Source organism: Mauremys reevesii, linkage group 7, assembly GCF_016161935.1.
Source record: "Mauremys reevesii isolate NIE-2019 linkage group 7, ASM1616193v1, whole genome shotgun sequence".
Lineage (NCBI taxonomy): Eukaryota > Metazoa > Chordata > Testudines > Geoemydidae > Mauremys > Mauremys reevesii.
The window spans coordinates 111,193,440-111,218,115 of NC_052629.1; the positions used below are offsets into that span (position 1 = coordinate 111,193,440).

Consider the following 24,676-nt stretch of genomic DNA (forward strand, 5'->3'; position numbering starts at 1 on the left):
CAACTTTGGGATCATTAAGAGTCAATCAATCAAACAAACAGTAAATTTTACAACAATTCCCAGACTGTGGTCTATGGAGCTGTTATAAATAAACAGATCAGGGTTAAGGTCTCTTTTCCCTGGAAAGGGTTAACAAGCTCAGTAACCTGAGAAACACCTGACCAGAGGACCAATCAAGGAACAGATTGTAAGCCAGCAAACAAGCAAACACCATTTGCAAATCAAAAGCTTTTGTTTCTTTCTATTCAGTCGCGAGTAGACAGGGTAGGAATTGGGAAGCAAGCAACCCAATTCCCTGACTGCAGAGGGGTGTGGCCAGCACCAGAAGGCACTGTTCCCCATCCCAAGAAATTTCCCACCTACATGGCAGGTGAGGACACTCAGGCCTTCTTGAAAAATTTTAAAAGGGCCTGCCATGGGTACAGCATCCCTGAAGACCAGTACAAGGACAGGTCAGGAAAGTGGACTTTTGCTGTCTATAACAATTATTCCATCCCCATGCTACTGGGGGAAGACTTGGCCAACCATGTGCAGCTGGCCAAGAGGGGGGGAGTGGTCACACGCAGCCAAGCCAGACGAGCTGCTGCACCCATCCCTGTTCCTGAGCCATCCACCAGGACCCCGTCTGTGTTACCAGAGACCCAGACAGAGGTGGTGAAACCGGATCCCATGCCAACAACTACAGCAGCCATAGTACATCCAGTTCCAGGACCGGAACTGGAAGAGCAACCAGCGGCAGAACCAGCGCCAGCCCTGACGCCAGCGCTTGCAACTCCACCACCAGGGGGCGCCAACGGGCCTGAACTGGCAAAAGCAGCAGACAACTCTACCCAAGAGGCTCAGCCAGAGCCTGAAATATCACCTTGTGCACCAGCGGAGAGCGGTTCACAGTCAATGGAAACAACCTCATCACCTACATCGCTTCCAGAGGGACCAAGCCCAAGTCCACAGTCTAAGGAGGAACTAGTGTCTCCAGCTTCAAGGGAACAGTTCCAGACTGAGCAGGAAGCCGATGACAGCCTTAAAACAGCTTGGGTGGCGGCACGGAGCAACCCACCGCCTCTCAGCTCTTCTAATCCATCCCAGTTTGTTGTAAAACAAGAACTTTTATATAACAAGATTCTTTCTGGTGGACACCAGAAAGGCCAGCATCCTCAAAAACAGTTGGTAATTCCAACTAAGTACCGGTAAAAGCTCTTAAGCTTGGGCCACAACATCCCAGTGGTCATTCTGGGGTAAACATAACCAAGGACAGGTTGGGAAATTCCTTCCACTGGGAGGGGATGGGCAAGAACGTTGCCAAGTATGTCCGGTCAAATGCATAAAAAGTGTTCTTCAATGTCAAATACCTTGTTGTTTACATACTTAGTAGTATATGTAATAGTGCATGTGTTTTGTTAATCTGTTTATTTTAAAGTTCTAGAAGGAAATCACCGCCAGTGTGGTTCCCCCACTGTCTGCGATTTGGGGGGCGTGTCATAAATAAACAGATCAGGGTTAAGGTCTCTTTTCCCTGGAAAGGGTTAACAAGCTCAGTAACCTGAGAAACACCTGACCAGAGGACCAATCAAGGAACAGATTATTTTCAAATCTCTGTGGAGGGAAGCCTTTGTCTGTGTTCCCTGTTTTGCTCAGAGAGCTCTTTTTGAATCTAAGAGAGGTCAGTCATGTCTCCAAGTTCTCCTGAAGTAGTTTCTACTATTTAATAGTAAGTATTAATTAGAAAGGCGAATTAGTCTTATAATTTAATTTCTATATTTGCAATTGTGTGTTTGCTAAAGGAAATTCTTTATTCCTGTTTGCTGATATTGCTTTTACTGAAAAAGGAAGGAGAGAAAATTCTCTCCAGAACTTAGCAAGGTTACACCCTATGAGTGTCCAGCTTGGACTCATAGAGATTCTGTATTTTCTTTTTATTCTTTAATAAATTCTTTTCTTTTCTTTGGACTTGGTTAATTCCTTCTCTTGTAAAAATTCAGGAGAGGGAGGGGGGAAGTGGGCTGCTTCCCTGTGTGTAAAGATTCAGGGACATTGAATCTGTGTTCCCCAAAAAAAGTTGGGGGGACAGGCAGTGTGTCAAACACTTTAACCTGACTGGAGGCAGCAAAAACCGGACCTACCCTAGAATTTTAGGGTGGGGGGATACATGCTGGTCCTCAACTTGAAACCCCTCAGTTTCAAGTGAGGGTGCAGACCAGGACAGGAGCCTTTTATCACATTAAATGTTTCGATAACCAAGTAGTCAAGTACTACAGGGACTTGGAAGTATGCAACAAATTAGAGGATCCCTCTCTCTCTCTCTCTCTCTCTCAAGGATCATTTGAAATGAAACCACTGGTACTGGCAGAATGAAAATGTTGGAAGAACCACAGAACTGGACAAACGTGCTTTGAAGTAACTTCTTCTCCAAGAGCCATAAGACTTCCACAAGCTTTAGCTGTGCATGTTCCATTACCTGTTTCAATAAATGGTTTACATTTGATTTTACATACAGTATTAAATTAGCTTTGGCTCTGGTTATCACATGTGGCATTTTTACTTTGACTCAGAACTCCCAAACTGAAGTAGTACGTTTGCCTTTTTGTGCCGATATGCAAATATGTGGCTACGAAGATGGAAGTAGTAAGTTGTTAATGCAGCACTCTGTATTCACCTGCAACCTTTCAATGATGTTTCGATAGTCTCTGGAAGCAGCAAGCACTGAGTCTCTACGGGCAGCATTCCTTGCAGTCATTCTCCAGTTCATTGCAGTTTTCTGTACTATGTTGTGTGATTTTAGGAAGAGATTGTTGACCTGGCTGTCCAAATCCACAGGTATTGCAATTGTTCGACTTTTCGCTGCAACAGACAAAAGGTAATAAGAATGGACTCCTTTAGCCCCTACATGCAATCAATAAAAGAACAAGGAGGAATCCCAAGCTGTGCTTCTTTCATACTCTTTTCTGTATATTTTAAATACATTTTATGTGATGCTGTTTTCAATCCACAGTGTAATGAATCTGACGCCGTTGGGGCAGTCATACCTTAAGTTTAATACAGCCTTTTTCATACTCAAAGTTTTTTCCTAACTTCACAATGTATGAGCAAGACCTTACATACACCTTCATAACTCCCATTAAGGTTAATAGGATGTGCACATGCATCCTATGGAACAATTTGGCCGTATGTCCTTTGTCCACGAGGCTTACTGTCCTCGCCACTAATATGCAGCAACTTCTGGGAATTAACATCTAACAGCACAAATCAGCAGTTTATTGTTTAAGATTGGAGTGTGACCGTCACATTCAACAGAAACCACAGAGTGAATTTAGGTCAGTAAAAACCCATAGCTTCAGATGCCAAGATGTACTTTCAGAACTTCTGCCCCTAGTTAATCAAATAGTTTACAGTTTCACCGCACATTTACATTGAAAACATTTGTTGTGCAACCACAGAACAGACTTTAGCTACGAGGGAAATGCTTAATTTGCTCCACGCCTTAGCTCTGAGTTAGCTACATCCTACCATCGGCTGGAGGTAGAATACATCTTGTTTTTGAGATAAGGGTGAAGCATTGGACAGAAGTATTTTGTGCATGTTAAATCTAACTTCTTACCTACATCAGAGAGCACCCTAATGCAGCTCTCCACCGACGCTTTTTGGCTTGGCATTAGCCAGTTGCAGTGGTATACCCTGAACACGCCTTGCAACAGTTGTACAAACACAGGCTGGCGAGTCTAGAACACATGAAAAGAACCAGATCAAAAACATCATCTCATGTTTGAGATTCGGTTGTCTGCTACTTCGATACTACATCAGTCATTATTCTTTGCAGACCGACTGAATGGTACCAGTCCACATCCACTTGTAAGGCAACATTTATATTCTGGGCAGCACATCTCCTACACAAGCAGCAGTTTAACAGAAGAGGGAGTATCAGGGCAGATAGGGAAGTGTCAACTAGACGGCTCCTAGAGCATGAAGTCCCACTAAACGCACTATCACTAAGCATAGGAAATAGGCAGTAATCTTTAGTTTGTATGAGGGAGGGTTTTCAGCAGCCTAAAATACAGAGATTGCTCATTTGGGATTGACCAGAGGGTGGCTTGGCACTCAACAGGAAAATGGGGCTTTGCTCTTGCTAAACTACAACTCAGCTCCATAATTATCAACTGGTCCTTTTCTGAAGTTTGTTGGCTTCTAGTTTACAGATACGGGTTTTGAACACCTGTAATTTTGGACATGGGTCACAGTTAGTTTATAAATGCTGCAGCTGCCATGGATGAGTCAAAAAAGTCAACTATATGGCCTTTTGCAAGATTTTCCACTATAGATAAGCCAACATCCCCACGTCAAAGAGGCAAAATACTCACACATGAGTACTCTGCTATCTCTGCAAATACATCCAAACAGTTTCAAAACCAAATCACTGTTTTGCTTTATGTAAGCAGTTTTTTAGTGTAAGAATTTATTTTTTTTAAACTGGATTGACAGTATTTTTTTTAAAACTGTCCTGACAAACTTGTTTCAACACTAAAAAGTCTGCCTATAGTGAGAGGCAACACCCATGTGTCTGTTTCTATTCAGTACATAATGCTTAATTTAACTCAACCACACCTCAGTGCAAAGCCCACAGTGGATTTAGGAACTACTGGAAAATACCTCTGTTAGTCTGGTCAAGACTGATGTCTGTTATAAGAAAAAAGAGCTGGAATTAGAGAAAAGGAAATATTTTTTCCTCAAATTGTGAAATAACTCCATGTGTTGGCAAAGGGGAACAGAGTTTACTTAGAGTAGCACAACAGCAAATGCCCATCAGCTTTTCCAGCAACACAGCCAAATGTCAAAATATTGCAGACATTGAAACTACCTATGTTTCTGGACTCTAGCCACTCATACATTCCTTACAGAACATGTTTAAAGATTTATCTGTCTGAAAACTTCAGTGATGTTCCATTTGCTTAAACTAGGTCAATAAATCAAAACCACTCTAAACTTTGTAAAGTAAGGTTTGGGTCAGTAGCACCCATAGGAGGCAAGAAAGCCAAGATAAATACAGTGAGGAGGCAGTTATTTGGGAAGTTTTTGTTTGGAAAGGAATCTGTACATTACCCCAAGATTAAGGGGTGACTTGATTAGTCTGTAAGGACCTAGATGGGGAACAAATATTTGATAATGGACTCTTCAGTCCCGCAGAGAAAGAAAGATGCAAGATGGCTACAAGTTGATGCTAGAGAAACTCAGACTGGAAAAAAAGACAAAAATTTTAACTGTGAGGGTTATTAACCATTGGGGCATGGTGGATTCACCATCACTGGCAATTTTTTAATCACAATTGGATGTTTTTCTAAAAGATAAAGTCTAGGTTGAGTTTTAGGGGGAGGGAAGTTCTATGGGCTGGGTACACAGCAGGTCAGCCTAGATGATCACAACAGTCCCTTATGGCCTTGGAATCTATGAATCTAGTTTTGTATTATGTATATGGCCACACAAGGCAGGGACCTGCCCCGGGGAAGTACAATGTAAGTCATGACCCAGGAGGAGAGGACATCAGGGAAGGAGGGGGGCTGAAGTTTACACAGTGCAAGTGCAGGAGAAAGCATGGAGACATTAGGAGGAGACCATAGAACGGAGTGGAGAAGCAAGGCAAGGCATATGGGCCTCAGAGGGGCAGCGGTTGGAGATTAGGTGTAGGAAGCCAAAGAGTTCTGTAGAGCACTGACAGTGAAGACAAAACCTGAGTTTGATGCAAGAGCTGCAAAGGCAGTGAAGAGGTAGCAGTGCGTGTTCGTGTGGGAGGAGGAAGGGTGCCCGTGCCATCAGAGACTTGAATCATTTTCACAGCAGCAATTTGCATAGGCTGGAGGGAGGCAAAGCAGGAATTAGGTCAGCCAAAGGAAGGCTGCAAGTTACTTAAGGTGGAAGAGTCTGAGGATATGGACAAGAGTTTCAACAGACAGAACAGATAGATAGTGGACATGAGGCAGAGGAAGAAAGAAGATCTGGCAACAGAGTGGATGTGAGGGGCTGAGGAGAGAGGAGTCTAAGACAACCCAGAGGATTGTGGAACCATCACCCCCATGATGGAGAAGGGAGGATGAAATGAGATGCTTTGGGCTGGTCTACACTGGGGGGGGGGGGTGTCGATGTAAGATACGCAACTTCAGCTACGAGAATAGCGTAGCTGAAGTTGACGCATCTTATTTCGAATTACCTCCCCCATCTCCACAGTGAGGGATCGACGGCCGTGGCTGCCCCATCGACTCCGCTTCCACCTCTCGCCCTGGTGGAGTTCTGGAGTTGACAGGGAGCACGGCAGGGATCAATTTATCGCATCTAGATGAGATATAATAAATTGATCCCCGATAGATCGATAGCCACCCGCCGATCCACTATGTCTCGCTATGTTTAGACAGACTTTGAGATGCTGGAAGGAGAACTGCAGATGCATGAATTAACAGATAGGGAAAGTCTTGAGGTAAAGAAGTAGATTCAAAAGTTGCTGGCACAGAGAGGGCAATTACAGGCATGACAAGCACTGAGGTCACACAGTGATAAGGTACAGAGGGAACTGAAGACAGGGCAAAGGACAGAGCCATGCAGGGTCAGGGTAAATTATTAGTCATGACTTATTTTGCCCAATACGTTTTGACAAATTTGCACGCAAACTGGTAGTAAAATAACAACTCTCACTTCAAAGTCACATGAGAAGCAGATCAAACAGTATTAGGCAGTGAACATTAGCGTTTACAGCTGATTACTCAATCCTGCGCTTGTGTGGGTTAAGGTTCAGGCCCCTAATCAGGCCAAATTACAGTGCAGATAGCTGCCACGGTTACCTCATAGGCAATACACACAGATGGCAAGTTTACCCTATCTGAACCGATCCTTCAAGCCCTTTAACTCATGAGAGTATCCTCAGTATGACGACTTACTTGCCTGAATAAGGATTGCTTGCCTCAGTAAGCATTACAGGAGCAGGTCCATTGTTTAATATAGGCTCAGGTCCACAAATGGTCTTTCTTCCAGACTCAAGGAGGGCAAGCTCCCTCCCAATGAGAGAAATGTGGATAGAGCTGATCAAACCCAGAAGTGTGTGAGGGCTACTGCTTATGTTCAGGGAAAAGGGGGAACCAATTGAACTGCTCAGAATTTTAAGTCTTTACCGATTGCAAGGTCAGGCAGCAGGCTGTTTTACATAAACTTTCCTTGGAGTGGGACATGCTATAGCAAGCCACTACAATGTTAGCACACTACAATGGTTAGTACAAGTTCCCTGAAGAGGGGCTGAAAAGGCAAATTCCCAGATGCCCTTTATTGCCACAGATGGAAATCAGCTGCTTCCTAACCTGCTGCCAGTTGTGTTCAATTACACACAATTGTTTTTTCTGCTTACCTGCATTTGCACCAGGTTTCAATGAAAATCATATCCAAGCTCCTGCAGACCCATTCAGACCCATGACCACCCCTCCCACGTGTACCCAAAAGGCTATTTAAAACTTTCATAAAGGATGATTATTATTTAAGAGGCTGCCTCCACTATCTCGGTGTCACTGCAGCAGTGATCCAGGTATTATCTTGGCAGGTATCTTGGCACTGCTGTCAGTGGAAGAGGAGAACAGCCATCTCCTTTCACTTTACAAAGGTATTGAGTCTCATGCTCCAACTTTCCCCAAGTCCACACAGGTCCAGAGATTTAATCAGGATGACAAAAGAAAACAGGTGGCAGCATTTTTAAAATGTGAGATTCATTTTAGAGAAATGAAAGCAAAGTGTCCTTAAAATGCAGTTTGTCTGAAGCGAGGTTTGAATCCAATTGGTCCATGGTGCCGGCTTTTATCAGCCACCTATTAAAAAGTTTCAGACATGCACCTTTGTGCTTTCTCCCATAAACACCTACAAAGCCTCCTCATTGTACCTTTCTGTCGGGTTACATCATCCCTATGCTGCCTTGGTGGAAAGTTACAGCAGCAGGACAACAAGAATAGAGGAGTTAGATAAAGTTGTTTTGAGACCACAGGCTATCATCTGACCAATGCTGTCTGATTGTTCCCTTGTACTATGTCTTTCTCCATCTGTTGTCGCATCTTACACTTAGTAGTATATGCAGTAGGTGTCTTCTTGTTCTGGTCATACATTACCTAGCACAGTGGGGTCTTGGCAGATGACTGGGGCTAATAAGCACTACTGCAATACAAATTAAAAATAATCATCATGAACCAACCCCCATCACCATCTCTCTACTTGCAGTGTACCCTGCCAGAGCCACAGCAATGCTGTTTATCATTTCCCTTAAGAAAGCCGAACCTGGAGAGACAGGAACAGCACTGAGCACCAATATCATGGAGTTAGTGTCATTTTACAATTAAGCTTCTACAGAACTTGTTGAAAAAAATTCTGTACATGTAGAGCACAGAGTCCCTTCTACAGGCAACGGAGTGTTCAACTGTAAGGTACTAGGAGGAAATATTTATACTTCTGTGCTATTCTGAATATTTATTCTCTCTCTCTTACCCCCCCCCGCAACCTCCCACTCCTGACTTGTTTCTTTTTATCCTGTCGGATTACTGTGGTTTCATGAATAAAGCAGCTCATTTCCTTAACCTGTTATACTGTCACCTACCTGCAGAGTGGTGCTCTGATCCGAGAACGGGGAGCTGAAGAAGGTGGTGACTATACTCATCACAATTTCTGTGACATACTTCTCCAGGATGGAGTCAGCGTGCTTTCGGTCACTGGTGTTGTTACATGTCTACAAAATAATTCATCCTTTTAGAACACATCTTAAACTGATAACTATGAACATTTAACTGCTGTGATTTGGAGCATTAGTTCTGAATGGATTATCCGCCACAGTATTCTGTGTAAACCAAAATCACTCATATAGCTGGGACACACAAAGCCAAAAGCCTTATACTGTCATTTTTAATGTGCATCATCTAGTATATATAGGAGGGGAAAAACTGGATACCTCAGAGCAAAGAATGCAGTGTTTATAGGTAGGAATGAGATGTAATGTTTTCCTATGGGGAAATACTTGGTATCCCAGGCACAAAGCCATTTGGAAAAATAAATGCCAAGCGCAGGAAAATTGCTCTAAACCTGCTAAGATACATCAAATGCAGTTGGAGAAGGATCCACACGACCTGGCCAGAGTGAACAAGCCAGTGGCAGAATAGAAAGAGACATATGATGCAGAAACAAGGGGTTTTGTTTGTTTTGTTTTAAGGGGGAAAAAAAAAAGATCAACATGTTCCATGGAACATAACTAAAAGTCCACAATGGCCTAAATGGAGAAGCAGGCAAATATAAATTTGAAATGAGAGGAACCAATAAAGAGCTTCAAGATGCACTATTCCGAACCTCTGCTAATGCTCACCACAACGACGTCCATTTGCTCTTTTAGATTTAGGTATAGGTATAGAAATCCTTACCCGACAGATGTCAACCAGGAAGTTCTCAAATAGTTTCCACATGTGATTACTGGTGTAAATCTCTTTCATTTCCACTTCTGTGTCCACATAGCAATGATTTAGGAAGTTGATATAGGCAATTTTAACCTACAAATGGAGAAATCAAAATGGTTAATTAAAAAAAAAAAAGAGCTAATGGGCATTTTAGTCAATGCAAAGTCATCACATTAAAACGGCTTTAAAAATGTGTAGCTGAATTTACAGAAACTATTGTTTTCATTTAACTCTTGCTGAAATCCAATCCCATAAATAGCAAGACATCTGCAATGAAAAGGGAAAAGCCAGAAATATTGCAGCCACAATTCAGCATAATGTTAATAATTTGCACTTCTATTCAAGATTGATCTATGTAAGGTATGTTGCCAATGTGCTCAGCCTCAAACACTCCTGGGGAGTAACCATCCTCATTTTTAAAATGGGGGGGGGGGGGCGGAGAAAGAGATATTCACACACACACACACACACACACTTACTTCCAGCTCACAGTCTTGTTGCTTACCACAGGCCATTCTTTCCAGGCCAAAACAGAGTGATTAAAAACAAACCGCACTCCACTAACTTTAATACATTACACATGCAGGTAGGCAATGTTTAATATCAGACCTCACCTCAGGTATGCAATCCTCATGAGTTACTACTCTAACAATGTCATCTAATGGGAGGAGGGAGTTGCACTTGATTTCTGTGTAGACATTTTTGCCCTCTGTGCATACAGCAAGCAGCTCTACTAAATGGATATGGTACATCAGAGGGCTGTTTTCATCCATCCTGTCCCGCTCCGATCTCATCATTTGGACCAAGGTCTGGAAAGATGCTCTGTCGTTGTAGAACACAAGGACGTCTTCTCCCGCATTGACTAGCTACAAAAAGAACAAAACAACAAACAGCTTTCTTTTGGGTTCCATTCTGTTATGTCTCCACTTAAGAGATTCTACCAGAATCAGACCATTTCTAGTACACACACATGCATGCGTATCTTCCACTTACCCAGCACTTTTCTTCAGAGGACCTCAAACGTCATCCTCTAAACATTTTACTAACAGGCTGAAGGGTCCCCCCTTTAATCTAAAGCTATATATTATCTGTGTACTGGAATGTTATGCTCTCTTGCAATTATTTTTGAGTTCAGTAAAACTGCAGATCACAGATCCATCTGAGGCTCTGTACCTTGCACTCTCTTTCCACAGTTATAAATGATCTCTCTGAAGTATGACATCTTCCTCTAGTCCTCTGTTCTAAGTATGTTATGCCCTAGAAATTTATCACTTTTAAAATCTTTAACATCAATGTCAGTTCAACTGGCGCCTCATTAGTCAGATAAAAGTTCTTTCAAGCAGCTTCTGACTTTTCTGTAGTTATGTCATGAAGATTGCCTCAGCTGATCTGTCTGTAGTGTTAGCTTGGGGCACAAGATTCTGTTCAGAGCAAAGTCCTTCGAGACCTCTGGGTGGTAGGACCTCAAGGCTGAGTAATTCCCCATTCCTTACACAATGATTTTCAACAAGCAGTTAGAGGCATGATTAAGTCCCATGAGGCAGACTTCCATCAACATAACATTACTTTGGGGGTTGGAGGGAGGGAAGAGAGTAACATTTTCAGAACAGCTCAGCACTCCACCAGCCTCTATCGAGAACAGTAGGATGGATAGCAACCGAAAAGAAAGGGAGCTGTTGAGCACTGTTAAAAATCTGCCCTACAGATTTCAGACACATCTAGGCGTCTATCACAAACATAATACACAGAGCAAAACTCACATGCAAAGCCATACTTCACAGGGCTGGACTCTGCAATGGGCAGAGCTCCCTCAACTCACTGACTTCAACAGGAAAGAGGGTTGCTCAGCACTTCGCAGGACTAAGTCCACACGGCACAGCTGACACTCTGTTTTAAGTTTAACTACAGCATGTGGAACAACATCCAGAGTCAAAAGTCCCAGTGAAATTGATGCATTAAGGCCAGAAGCTTAAAAAACAAACAAACCCACACTTCAGATCCCAAGGCTCCTCCAGAGGAGGAGGCTAATTAACATCCAATCATCAAATAGGCAAATGCACTTTTTAAACAGATGGATCCTTTGCAACTGAAATTAAAGGGAATTTGTTCCATCATTTCCCACACCTCCCCATCCTTCCCTTCCCTCCTCCCTCCCTGAGTTCACTATGGCCCTAACAAATTGCTGTGGATACACAATCTTCTCCTACTTTAAACACCCATCAAGGCTCCAACACTTTCAGCTGGTTAAGGCCCGAAGAGACTCCTCATCTGAGTAAGTCCCACATCAGGCTGAATGGGAAAAGTTTAATAAAAGGGAAGGATTTTCCTCCCCTCTGCCACCCATTTCCTTTAAGTGATTTTACTGGAGAAAGATAGTTCTTCCCTTGACTCAAACCCATTTGTGACAGGTTGGGGAATCTACGTACGACTTATTAATTCTGTTTGGTTTTATGAATTTGCTGCATCACTTATCAGAGGGGTAGCCGTGTTAGTCTGGATCTGTAAAAACAGCAAAGAATCCTGTGGCACCTTATAGACTAACAGACGTGCTGCATCACTGTATGTGGGATCTCCCATCAGGGCTGGTAACATGTCTCTCCCAAACCAGGGACAATGGAAAATTATTAACCCGAATAGCTCTCATTCGAATGGGAACACCTTCAAACAGTGGGATGGTTGGGCCCTAGGAGACCCAGTTCAACCCAGCTTGGCTGTAGGGAATGAGAAGAACAGCAACAGAATTCCCCTAAAAGGGGGACAAAGAGACAGAGGTGTTGGTACAGCCCTTTCAAAACACAGAGGGACTCAGAGAGGGGAACAAAAAGGGACAGGCTTTAGGAAGGAGATGGGACCTATGGACTGTGGGACCAGACAAAGCTGAAGGAAGCTGATTGCACAGGTCAGAGAGAATCAACGATTCACAGAAGCAGCCATAAGCTGGAGAAGTGCAGTCCAGCAGAGCGACTTAGAACCCTGAAAGGACATGGACCCAAATCTCAAAGAACACTCAGGAGTGGTGACGTAACTGAGGCAGGGAATAGCATCTAAGTGTTTCTTGCAGATGTCTGTATATGTCATGAACTCTAAAGTAAAGAGTGACTGTCCTTAGAAATCCTTCTGTAAAGTCTATTTCTATTTGCTTCAAGTATCACGTGTCCCTAAAGGGATAAACTATAAATCAGAGTGCCCAGAATGAGGGAATTCTGGGAAATAGTTTACTTAAGCTACTGAAGTGTTTTGGGGGTCAGCACTAGCCCTGGGGACTTAGGGCAACTGAGCTATAGGGTCCCTCTTCCAGAAGGGGTATCAGACAGAAATTCTGTGCCCAAAAATTTTGCAGAGAGACCGTGGCCAGAGACTGTGCTGGAGCCTATCCAGACCAAGGGACATATAAAAGCACATGGGCCCAGCTTGAGGGTGCAAACACAGCAGCCTGGTGAGTGTGCAGCAGGGGGAGCTTGACTAGGGCTGTGGCACAAGTGTACTTTTTTTGTGGCACCAGGGAGGATAACTTTTGAGATACACTAAATATCATCCTTCCCATCCAAGGGGGAGGAGCATGATGAAGCAGCTTGTGCTCATAATAAAGCCTTGTGCGCTGTGATAACTGGCTATCACTTGTATATTGTCCCAGTTGAGACCTTCACTTTCTCGGCATCCTCAAGAGGATAAATATGTCACTTTCTACTGAACGCCAGTTGTGTTTTTTTGCCCAGGAGCTTACAGAAATATGCATCTCTCACCTCAGCCATAACCATATCTTGGCACTTCTTAATGAACTTTCCTTCCGCCTTCACAATTGTCTGCAGGAACTTGATGTACTGGACATTTCTGCCATGAGTTTCAATACAGTGGACAAAGTGCTGAACGACGCGCTCATTAATCTCACTGCAAAGCTGGAAATTGTTCATGAAAATATGTTGCATTGTTACTGCCTCCAGGATCTAATGAGGGGGAAGAAAAGAAAAGAAAAAGAAAGTCACACATACACGCCAGGACAACATCAATGAATTTGCAGGGAACATGACAATACAAAGAAGGAACTTCTCAGAGGAATCAGCATTTCAGTACAGAGACTTGTATCCATCAGGGATACTGTTCTCCATCCACCTCCACCCCTTGCATTATAACTGAGTGCACTAACCAGATGCTGCTCCTGCCAACATTAATGAGAACAAAGTGCTATCCATTTAACTAGTTTTGCATAAGAACTGGCCCAGAGGCCATGACAGAGGTCAGGTTGTTCCACTTTCTTACTACAAAAAAACATGGTATTAAGTTAATCACTTCTTACCCCTGGGTTAAGGAACAGGTTTATGTGCTTGTGCAGCAATGCTTGGTTCTGTTGGTTCCCAGCACAAAAATTCTGTAGAAACGCATGTGCAAGTTTCATTATCTCCTGCATCCTTGTATCTTCCGCCTGTGATTGCAGGACACAAATAAGATGGGATTAAAAAACAACCCCAAAGTTCACTTTCAGGTGAGCTTTGGGTGGACCACGATACCACCTGTTCCACAGAATTTTCAGAGTCACATCTCTCTCAGCAGAAAAACAAACCTCTCTCCACTATAGACCTCCAACCAAATTAATCCACTGGTATCAGATAAGAACTTGGCCCCCTTTACGATTTTAAAAGTTGTGGAGAACAAAACACAATATAAATAAGTTATGTCTTTCAGATCTGAATACGCAACATTCAAGCTTGCCAATAATGCACTTTAACCCCATGAATGGTAACCAAACATATCTAGTACATAGGGCAAACCACACATCAGGTTCTTTCCCATACCTTTGGGCTTCATAGGAAGATTGCCATGAAGTCCATTAATATGGAATTCAGTATTGAGGAGCTTGAAGATGATGGCGAAGAAGGAGATAGGAAGATATTGATGTAATAACAAAATTCAGCTTCTGTTCACAGGAGTAAGTACTCTCTATGTCTGTGACTTAAGTTTGAGCAGCAGAATAGTTGAGAAGGTGCAACCATGTCTCTGACTTAACTGACACATAAATGCATCTCAGCTGGGAGTAACAGATAGTCAATGAAATAAAATGAGCCATACTTCTTTGATAAAAGCATTTGGCACCCAACAGTTGGTCAGTGCCCTGATGGAAATGTTTGTGGTTTGAGGTCATGCTGCAGTTCATCTCACAAAATCCTATCAGCATAAACAGCTGGCTCAGCAGAGGCGCCAAGGAGACCAATTTATTTCCACAGCCAGGTTGAGCACTAGGACATTTCTATGGTTCTGTGACAGCAGGGAAAGTCACAATGCAAGTGCTCACGCTGCTTCTGAGTACAGGGGATTTCATCCCCTACGTGTTTCATTCTCCAGCGTATTTCACAATTCACACAGTTAATGCTCAATTTATTTTTCCAAGGCAAAATGTGAAAAAACACCCCCTACCCCCACATCAAACCAATTTGGGGGCTTCACACTAGATAATCTGTTCTGTTTTCAAATTGGGCAAGATTTTCAAGATCGCTTCCGTTCTGTATCTCCCATCTCTCAGAGGCCATTCACCTCACTCTCTGGCAACCTACTATCTTCCAATACCAAGAATGCCCAAAACCATGGCATTAATTTCTGTCATACCTACAATCACCAGGGGGAGGCAGGAAAAAGATTCTAGCCAGCAGTTGAGTGGAGTAGCTGCATGTGATGGAAAAAGTCACAGTATTAATATGCCTAAGAACGCTGTGAATAAAACTCCAGTCACCTACTCAATAGTGCAGAGCACTCACTGAGGGCTAAGCTGTCTCTACACTCAGTCACTGTTTCGCTAGAAAGCTGATATTTATCACGTGTGCTTAAAATATTTGTGCTGTCTTAGGGAATAGTTTACAATTCTGAGGCTATGCCTTTACTACTGAAAAGGTATTTGGTTTACCACCATGGGATAACTCCTTTTTGTTAGCTATCCTGCTGTAAATCTTGCTGGAGAGAAGTTGCTGTCATTTTTACTACAAGGTAGCTAGGTGAGATCAACACTATACATAAGAACAGCCATACTGGGTCAGACCAAAGGTCCATCTAACCCAGTATCCTCTCTTCTGATAGTGACCAATGCCAGGGAATGAACATAACAGATGACCATCAAGTCATCCCCTGTTACCCATTCCCAGCTTCTGTCAAACTATAAGGGACAGTGGGAATCTAATGCATGTTAGTTATCCTGCAGTAAACACATACCTGGTTTTGGCAATGAGGTCAAAGCTTCAGGGCTTGGCTATCTGGGGACACTAAGGAAAATTAAGCCAAATTAACTGAAGGTGAGAATTCAAAGTGGATTAATTAAACTGTATTAACCCCTCATTCAAAATTAAAGATAAACTGAATTAAGACCACTTTAATTCTGAATGAGTGTGCCCACACCAGGGTTTAATGCATTTTAACTATCCACTTTTAATTCACACCTTTAGTTAATTTGAATGAACTTTCTTGATTGCCCCAGTACAGACAAGCTTTTGATCTGACTAACTGCAATGGACGAAGTTGGTGCTTCAGCAATTAGCTCAGAATCTTGTCTGTTGTCATCAGAAGTTTCACACTTAACCAAAGGCTTATATAAACCATGAGTTATTCCTAAAGAGGCATGAATATTTACAATAGCTTCTTTGATGCCAAAGGTAGCTGAAAGAACTAAGGTTTAAGGAGATCTCAGGGAGCTCTTAATATTAGTCAGCAGAACTGTAAAGTAAGGAAATAGCTGTGTGCAAAACCCACCTTCTCATATGGAATCTGCAGCAGCTCCAGAACCACGGTGTGAGCTCCCATGTTCCGCAGCAATCTCTGCTGCTGCTTCCGGCTTTTCCTGACCGAAGCACTTTCCTGAACACAGAGCTTACTAAGCCGAAGCAAAATCTGGGAGAAGAAATTTGCTTTAGAACTTGCAATTTTTCGTTTTGGTTTAAATTATGTTAAGATGGATACTTCCCTGACCTGAGCAACTCACAGTTTAATGACAGACAAGCAGACAGAGACTGGGTGAATGGGGAAAGGACATGAAAAAAATCAATTTAAAACTAATTCAGGCATTTGCCAGCTAGGAGTTGAACCTAGAATCTTCTAACACTTATAAGCCACCACACACTGGCTTCTCATTGTACATTAGTTTTTAAAAGTATTAGACGATACAATGGAGCACAAGTCCCTAAAGAAAGAGAACAGATTTAAATGAGCTTCCAGACTTTCCTGCTTTTTTTATATCCTTTATAAGGATAAAAATTTGTGTTCCCATTGAAATAAGTAGTATTAATGCTAAATTTTGGAATAATCTGTTTTTGTGGAAAATACATAACCCGCATGTTGGCTATATTCCAGATGTCTCACTGGAGTTGGGATATTCTACCACTCAGCAAATTAGAACTCAGCAAGTAATTTTCACAGTGTAAATGTGACTCAGTTTTTCCAGTTTTTTTAAATTCAGACTAAAATCTGAGTTGCACCATTAGTTTATACTTCAATTTAAAGAAACCAAGTCTTACCTCCTTCACCACCCGGTAATTATAGCTGCTAGTACTTTCATGTTTTTGTGACTTGCTGTGGCCTTCCTAGGGGCAAAACCAATAATCTATTAATTGATTAGAGTATTTTCTTTGATAGCTCCTATGGCTGAGAAATATGGGTATTAAACTGAATCTACAAAGACCAAAATTGACAGTTGTCACCTTACAGTTTCATGACAAGATTGAGGGTACTAACAGGGTAGATAAAAATCAATGATTTAAAAAAAAATTTAAAAAAAATCAGGTTTTATTTAAAATCGGATTTTTTTGATAAAATGCTTTGAGGGGAAAAACTATCTAAAGACGGTTTTAATTAAGATACGTTATAGTTCAAAGATATCTCATCATGGAATAGGGATTATAACTTCTAATTCTATAGTATGAGACAATATACTCATGTAATGTTTAAGAAAAGTTTTGTAAATGAGTTCCAATAATTCATGGATTAGGGACCCAATCCTATGGGGTTCCAGGGTCTTCTGTATAGATTATATAGGTTAATCTTTCTAACCAATGGGACTCAGTGCTCAGTCTAGAAGATACTATCAGAGAGGCTTAGTTTTGCAAACTGTGGATTTGTGTCTCCAGAGATAACATGCTTGTTAACAGCAAAAATGTTTTAAATAAATAAATATAAAGAGGTGAGAAATAACAGACCTCAACTCTATTGCCCCCTGCAAATGTGTGTCCACAGAGTCAATCCCTTACCTCTCTCTAAAAGTGCAAAGTTTCAAAAAGTTCAATGAACAGAAGATTGCTAGGGGTGGAATAGATCTGGACAAGGAGAAGTCTGGAGATAAATGTGAGAAGGGAGGGACAGGCAGTAGTAACAAAAGTCAAACTGTTTGAGCAGCATATTCCAGAAGTCTTGAGGTCTTTCTGAGTGTAGCCTTCACTGATTTGAGACCTACCATACCATTCTCTCACTAGAAGGGAAAACCTATAATTGCAGCAGGCTGTAAAAGAGACCCAGTTTGGGAATATTTTAATGAAGTTCCTCTACCTGTGGGTAAGACAGGCATGCGTGCAAAATGCAAACAGCGCAACAAAGAAATGCAAGGCCTGGTTGCCCGAACGAAAAAACATCACGAGAAGTGTTCCTTCTCAGAAGGAAGCTGCGTTCAAGATGATGAAAGGAACATGTCTGAACATGCAGGATCTTCAGGTTGGAAAACTTTTTTATTTCATATTTCTTTCATAAGGACTGCCTGTCTTCCTTCTGGACTATTCTTGAATTCTCATGTTGAGCAAAAAATATAGTTGTTACTCTATGGTACTATCATTTTAGATGCAGTTGTGATAAAAAATAAGTAGCTGAAATAGGCAGATCTTCCTTTTACAATTTAACCTTTAAAGTAGTTCTGAGTGTCAGTGAATGCAATGAGTAATACTAAATGAGCAGTATGGTAATAATAATTAAATAACTGCATTGATTTATTTTGTTTAGGAGAATCCATCCTCAATATACAGGATTCTGAAGACTATCCACCTTCAAGATCACCATCATTTTCTATAGTTTCAGAGTTATCTGCCAATGATAGTGTTTCAGTCCCATCACGTATGTCACATAGCCACAGTATATCACCTGTAGCAAAAAGAAAAAACATCTCCATCATCCAGAAACAGCCATAGATAAGTTTGTGATAAGAACCAGCAGATTGCAAAACGAGGTAACTGATGAAAAAATTCCCCAGTTCGTTTATGCAACCAACTCTCCTTTCTCCACCTTCCTTATGGTTCAGTCATTAAGACCAGGATACAGTCCACCCAGCAGAGCAGCTGTCGCAAGCAAATTGCTGGATAAAGTGTATGAAAGAGAAATTGAGCAGTGTGCAAAAGGCTTAGAGGGTAAAATTGTTAATCTGAATCTTGATGGGTGAAGCAATGTCCGCAATGATCCTGTTGTATGTGCTGTGTGACAACAGAAGAAGGGAATGTCTTCCTTGCAGAAACAATTGATACATCAGGAAATGCACACACAGCAGAATACATACAAGTAGCAGCAGTAAAAGCTATAACACCCTGAAAAAAAAAATCAAATGTCTAGTATGCAGCTTGGTCACAGACAATGCTGCAAACATATCCAAGATGAGAAGAAATTATTTCGAAGAGAGTGAAGAGATTCCCAAGCTAACAACATATGGTTGCAGTGCCCATTTGATGCACCTCCTAGCCAAAGAATTTATTGCTTCAGAAATAAAGGCTAATGTTGCTGAAATTGAAAAATACTTCCATAACAACCACTTTGCAGCAGCTGTTCTGAAAAAAGTGGGAGGAATCAAACTAACTCTCCCACAAGACGTGCGAGGGAACTCAGTAGTGGACTGTTTTGAGCACTATATAAAGAATTTGCCTAATCTGATGATAGTTTGTGAACAAAATCATGAAAAAATAGATGGCACCGTCACAGCCAAAGTTCTCAACATTGGGCTTAAGAGAAATGTTGAACACATGCTGAGTACCCTGAAGCCTATTTCTGTAGCACTGAACAAAATGCAGGGAAATAGCGGTTTTATTGCTGATGCTGTTGAAATTTGGAAGGAACTGAGTGAGATCTTAAAAAGAGAAATATGCAATGACAGACTTAAATTACAAACATTAAAAAAAATGAATGGGACAAGCACTATCACCAGCTCACTTTCTTGCAAATATTCTCAGTACTCAGTATCAGGGTCAAACCTTAACTGCTGAAGAAGAGGAGTTGGCTATGACATGGACATCCAGCAATCATCCCTCCATAATGCCAACTATAATAAACTTCAGAGCTAAGAGTGAACTATTCAAGAACTATATGTTTGCTGATGATGTTTTAAAGAAAATCACACCAGTGAACTGGCGGAAGTCACTTAAGCACTTGGATTCAGAGACCGTTGAAGTGATAATCTCATTTTTCACAGCAGTAGCTTCTTCTGCCAGTGTAGAAAAAATATTTTCTTCTTTTGGACTAATTCATTTCAAATTGAGAAATTGTTTGGGACCTGAAAAAGCAGGAAAGCTTGTTTTTCTTTTCCAGATTATGAACAAACAGGAAAATGAAGGTGATGACTGAGTTAGCTGCAGAAGCTAATATTTTAAGTTTATCACGTTGACCTGGCTGACATACTCGACTTAATTTTTGTTTTTTAATATTTCATTTCACTATTTTAGTTAAAAACAATTTTAACAAAAACAAAGCTATTTTAAAAAACTTGAATGTTTAATTAAATACAAAAATTCATATGCTTGTTTTGTTAAAATATTATGTTTGCTGTTGAAGAAAAAAAATCCAAAATACACAACGTTGTTGTTTTAGTTAAATAAAACAATTTAAATATCTGTCTGGTGATGCTCTCCTCCTAAGAAAATCCTCCAAATATTAATGATTATCCTGTTGAATTGGAGATAGATCACCTCCCAGTGACTTCAAAAATATCTGCTTCAATTACCTTTGGTAAATAAAATAACCAATCATTCATTTTCTGATATAGCTGTAAAACTAATCTGAAAAGTTTTCAAAATAAATCATTTAAAATGTAGTGTGTAGGTTTCACTTTTAGAAGGTACATCTATCTCTGAGTTGTGAAGAATATGTATTAAGGTTACACCAACCAACAAGAATGCACTTTTATGTAGAAATCCATGATTAAATCGAGTCTTCCTGACTAGTGATTAATACCCTGGGTATTAAAAAGTGTTTTTGTGTTAAGTCACACTAATCCCTCTGCCAGAGTACAAGGGTAGAGTGTTTTTACAAAACAGTAACATCCTATTCCCCTCCTTATCAGTTGTCACACTTTGTCTGCAATCATGTATTCCCCACCACATACCTCTCTCTCCACTATTATTCAACTGAAATTATATTAATTCTGTAGAGCGTATTTTGGGTTCTATCTGTATGAAAGGCAATGAGTAACTTATTCTTATTGACCACTAAAGATAGCTATTCACATCCACATACTGTTAACTCCCATCACCACCCACTTCAACCTTATATTTGATTGAATCTCAGGCGTGCTGTACACAGCAGAGTTAAGTGAACCTAACTGTGACAGTGTCTACACTACAGCCCTGCTTCCACTGATGTAAACATCCTACTACACTGACATAACTCCATCTCCACGAGAGACATAGGGCTTACAATTGGTGAGGTAGGGCGATGCAGTCTCCATGTAGATGTTGCCTTGCTTACATCAGCTGTTGGCTGTCTTGTCAATTTCACGGCTCCACTGGAAAACTGGGTTCCCAGTTCTGTAGCCCAGCAGCTGACTGGACTCCAGGTGTGGATCTTCCCACCAGAGGCGAGAAGCCCGAAGTGCCCCCCGCCCACACTCCCAGCTGGGAGTGGAGAGGCAAGAGCCAGGGTGCAGCTGGGCTCTGGTCAGGGAGCTGTGAGCCCTGGTTCTCAGCCCCCACACTGCTTCTTAAATATGGTACAGACATTATTTACCCAAATGGATAGCCCAATAGCTCACATAAATTGACTACCAAGATGCAAGTGCTTACCTCCTTTTTCTTGTGTTCATTTTCACCTGGTGCTCCATCCAGTGTCTCATCAGGACCCTGGCCTTTGTAAACCCAAAGTTCTGATTTTTCCACAATGGACCTCAGTTGGTCCAAATCTTGTTTTATCTGCTTGTAGTTGTCAACATCTTGGCTGGTAACAAGCAGTTGAACCTTATATGAATGCAATCCATTAGTTGCACAGAGATTTTAAACTTGCAACACATGCAGGCAGAAAGGGGACGTGCACATAATAGCCACACATACCTGTTTAAATGCTTGAAGAACTTCTTGTCTTTGACTAAAGTGCCTGAAGAGTAGCTGAAGTGCCCCAGATACCAGTGGAGGGTAATCGTGCATGGTTAAGTGGAGCAAAACTCTAAGGAAAGTCCTGCCGCCATGATCATCCAAATCTAATGGGGTGTTCTCGTCACTGAAAAGAACAAAATGCAGAGTAAACTCACTTCTCCCCCGCCTCAGTAAAACAACCAGCTTTTTGTATACAGGAAATTATTGCAGCTGCATTTATAATTTTGCTATGGAAACCACATCAAAAATGAGAGCAACCTGGGGCTCTCATTTGCTGTTGGCTTTGAACAAGATAGGGACAACAGTGCTGTGTGCAGCACTATCCTCTGTCGGATGGAATGTCAGATCTGCTCAAGTGTTCCGGCTTGTCACTGATCTACCCTCCAGCGGCAGGAGGCTTGAAGAGATGATATAAGCAACACTACTAGTCCCTGCTAAATGGAACACAAAGTCCTGGACATTCTGTGCTGAATGCTGTGTATATGCAGTTAGTTGCACGTGGCCAAAATATCAGTAGAATCAGAAGTCTCACACTCAAGACTTGAGAGATTCATCTCCTCAGATCTACACATTAGTGCTCAAGCACTCTCTCTCTCACATGCATGCGCAGAGCAGAATCATGAAGTGATAACACTTGCATGAAAATCTTCTACTTGGAGAAATCCCTGCTTTGTTATGTCTTTGCTTTCCTAGCTTGAAGAAAGGCTTTAACTCTTTCCTTGGCTTTTAATCCTAAAGGACATTACTGTTTAAATCGAGAGAGCGCCTTTATATCCAATGGATTTTTGTACCCCCAGGTTTAGAAAGGTGATCGGAACACTCACTCATTCTGTCACTGGGGACATGAAGCTGCAAAACCTTAAACTTTATTCTGTTGAGTATCCTGGCACTTAAACTCCAGGCTATATAACAAACAGAAGAGCCTCACATGTAAGAAAACAGGTCACAGAAAAGTGAGTTGGGTGGAAACATAGGAAACAAGTATGATTACGTTGAGTGTCTGATTTCCAGAACATGCTGAGCCTAGATGCAATTAAAAATGTTTAAAACAGAAAATTTAAAATGTTTACTTCTATTGGTGAACAATTACATTTAAAAATTCCTCTTTGGAGAAGAGTCTTAAATTCCATCAAAGATATTCTGTCAAAACAAAAGTTTTCAAGCAACTATGTCCATAGACGTACTAATGAAGAGATACTTTCCTTCCGCCAAAGATCCCTTCAGCTTGTTCTTCAATATGTTCAAAGTCTAGGGCTCCTGGAAAGTAGAAATACGCACATAAGATTATTGTGTCAGAGATACAAACTGTAGCTGTTTTGGCAGCCTAAAGAGATCTTAAGTTGTAAGTGGTAACACAAATGTAGCAGAATGGACCAATATGAGCTGAATAGTATGTTGAGAACTGATTGATGCTGTCTGAAACACTAATGTAAGGCATTTCTTAATGATCTCTATTCACCAATTAAACTACTGAACCACTTCACAGATATCCATGTTTCTTCCTCCATCACTGATTTTTAGCTTATACTTTCAGTAGCTGCTTCAGAGCAAAGCATTGATGGGAATTAGTGTCTGACTTGATGGGCCACCATCGACCCCAGGAAATGCCCTGCATTTCTGTTATTAATTGACAGCTTTAAGCAATTAAATCCTGGATGATAGAAATCACTTTCTATCACCACCATGGCTTTTGCCCCTCACAGCAGGAGGTATGTGCCAGAAGGTTAACAAGAATTACTATTCTAGAATAAAAAGATACGAGGCAAACAATGTCTGCCATAGTCTAAGAAAGCTTCCCAACTGACCACTGCTTTCTGGGAAATAAATATTGACTTTTTTTCCCCTCTCTGCTATTCCCCAATCTCACTTTTTCTGACTGGGAATACCTAGAAAGCTTAGTCAGGTCTAGGTCCCATTGTGCTAGTCATGGTACAGATACAGAGTAAATGGCAGTCCCTGCTTTTTGGCAAGGAAATAGCTAAAAAGTTTTAGCTAGAATCTTAGTAATTAGAGGGCATGTCAATTAGATCACCTAGCCGACCCCACTGCCTGTGAAGCCTCCTCTCAGGTAACCATTTTGCTCGCACAGGGCTGGATTTATGAGGTGCTAAGCATTAACAGCTCATTGATGTCAGCAGGAGCTGAAGGAACGCCGCATCTTGCAAGATAGGGTCCTTGACATCTTACTTTAATTCTGGCCTCCAGATTCATGTTCCGCATTATAACAGAGCCCTGATTCAATCTCTCTTGTGAGCAGTGGGCACAGCAAGGGGAAGATACATCTGTCTGAGAACTATTTACACTCTCGCTTTAAATTCACATTGAAGTACATAGATCTGCACTGCTTCAACTCTAGAGGCGTTCTAAGCAGCCTGACTACAAAGGCCCAGACCAGAAGCCTGTCATTCTACCCTCCAGTCCAAGAGCAAGAGACACTATAAGAGCAAGAGACTGGAGTGGAAACTAAAATATTTGTTCTCTTGAGGTGCGGAGAAGTTACACATCTAAAACCCCTCTGGCATCTAGAGAACAGATCCTCAAGTTGATTTTCAGCATTATAAGTCACACAGATCAAACATAAATACTTTAGTTTAGGACTTCTCAAGTCTTAAGTGTTCCAGATTCTGGCTACAGGACATCACCTCTCTCCCTAGGTGATATCACAGCAGTTTAGCAACATCTGAGGGGCACAAGTTTTCAGCATTGTGTTTTAATCAAAAGAGACCCACTGGGGGGGCCTTTGCTGTATAACTTCTTTCCCACTTTGGTCCACCAAAATTCAGATTTAGAGACCTCTAGGAAAATCTGCAAGACTCACCTGTTTTCCCAGGATTTGTTTTGGGAGGAGGTAGATTGGGTTGGAGGCTACTTTGCTGGGGTAGTGGTCAGGTAGATTGTATCACTTTAACTTTGTTTGAAAATAACAAGGCA

At 41.5% G+C, this 24,676-nt stretch overlaps 1 protein-coding gene across 5 annotated transcripts in view; it reads right to left on the bottom strand.

The window, feature by feature from the left end:
• ITPR1 (inositol 1,4,5-trisphosphate receptor type 1) overlaps positions 1-24,676 on the bottom strand; it is a 244,803-nt gene that overhangs the window by 107,957 nt on the left and 112,170 nt on the right. For 3 of the 5 annotated variants that reach the window (XM_039546365.1, XM_039546364.1, XM_039546366.1), the window contains 12 exons: positions 22,930-23,002; positions 21,704-21,869; positions 21,440-21,610; positions 16,937-17,002; positions 16,176-16,313; positions 13,741-13,866; positions 13,190-13,390; positions 10,061-10,312; positions 9,414-9,539; positions 8,603-8,731; positions 3,596-3,716; positions 2,654-2,838 (listed from right to left, as the gene is read on the bottom strand). In XM_039546365.1, coding sequence (XP_039402299.1) covers positions 2,654-2,838; positions 3,596-3,716; positions 8,603-8,731; positions 9,414-9,539; positions 10,061-10,312; positions 13,190-13,390; positions 13,741-13,866; positions 16,176-16,313; positions 16,937-17,002; positions 21,440-21,610; positions 21,704-21,869; positions 22,930-23,002 — 1,754 coding nt within the window. Of the gene's footprint in view, positions 1-2,653; positions 2,839-3,595; positions 3,717-4,641; positions 4,669-8,602; positions 8,732-9,413; positions 9,540-10,060; positions 10,313-13,189; positions 13,391-13,740; positions 13,867-16,175; positions 16,314-16,936; positions 17,003-21,439; positions 21,611-21,703; positions 21,870-22,929; positions 23,003-24,676 lie in introns of all 5 variants that reach the window. The other 2 variants (XM_039546362.1, XM_039546363.1) reach the window with 1 other exon arrangement.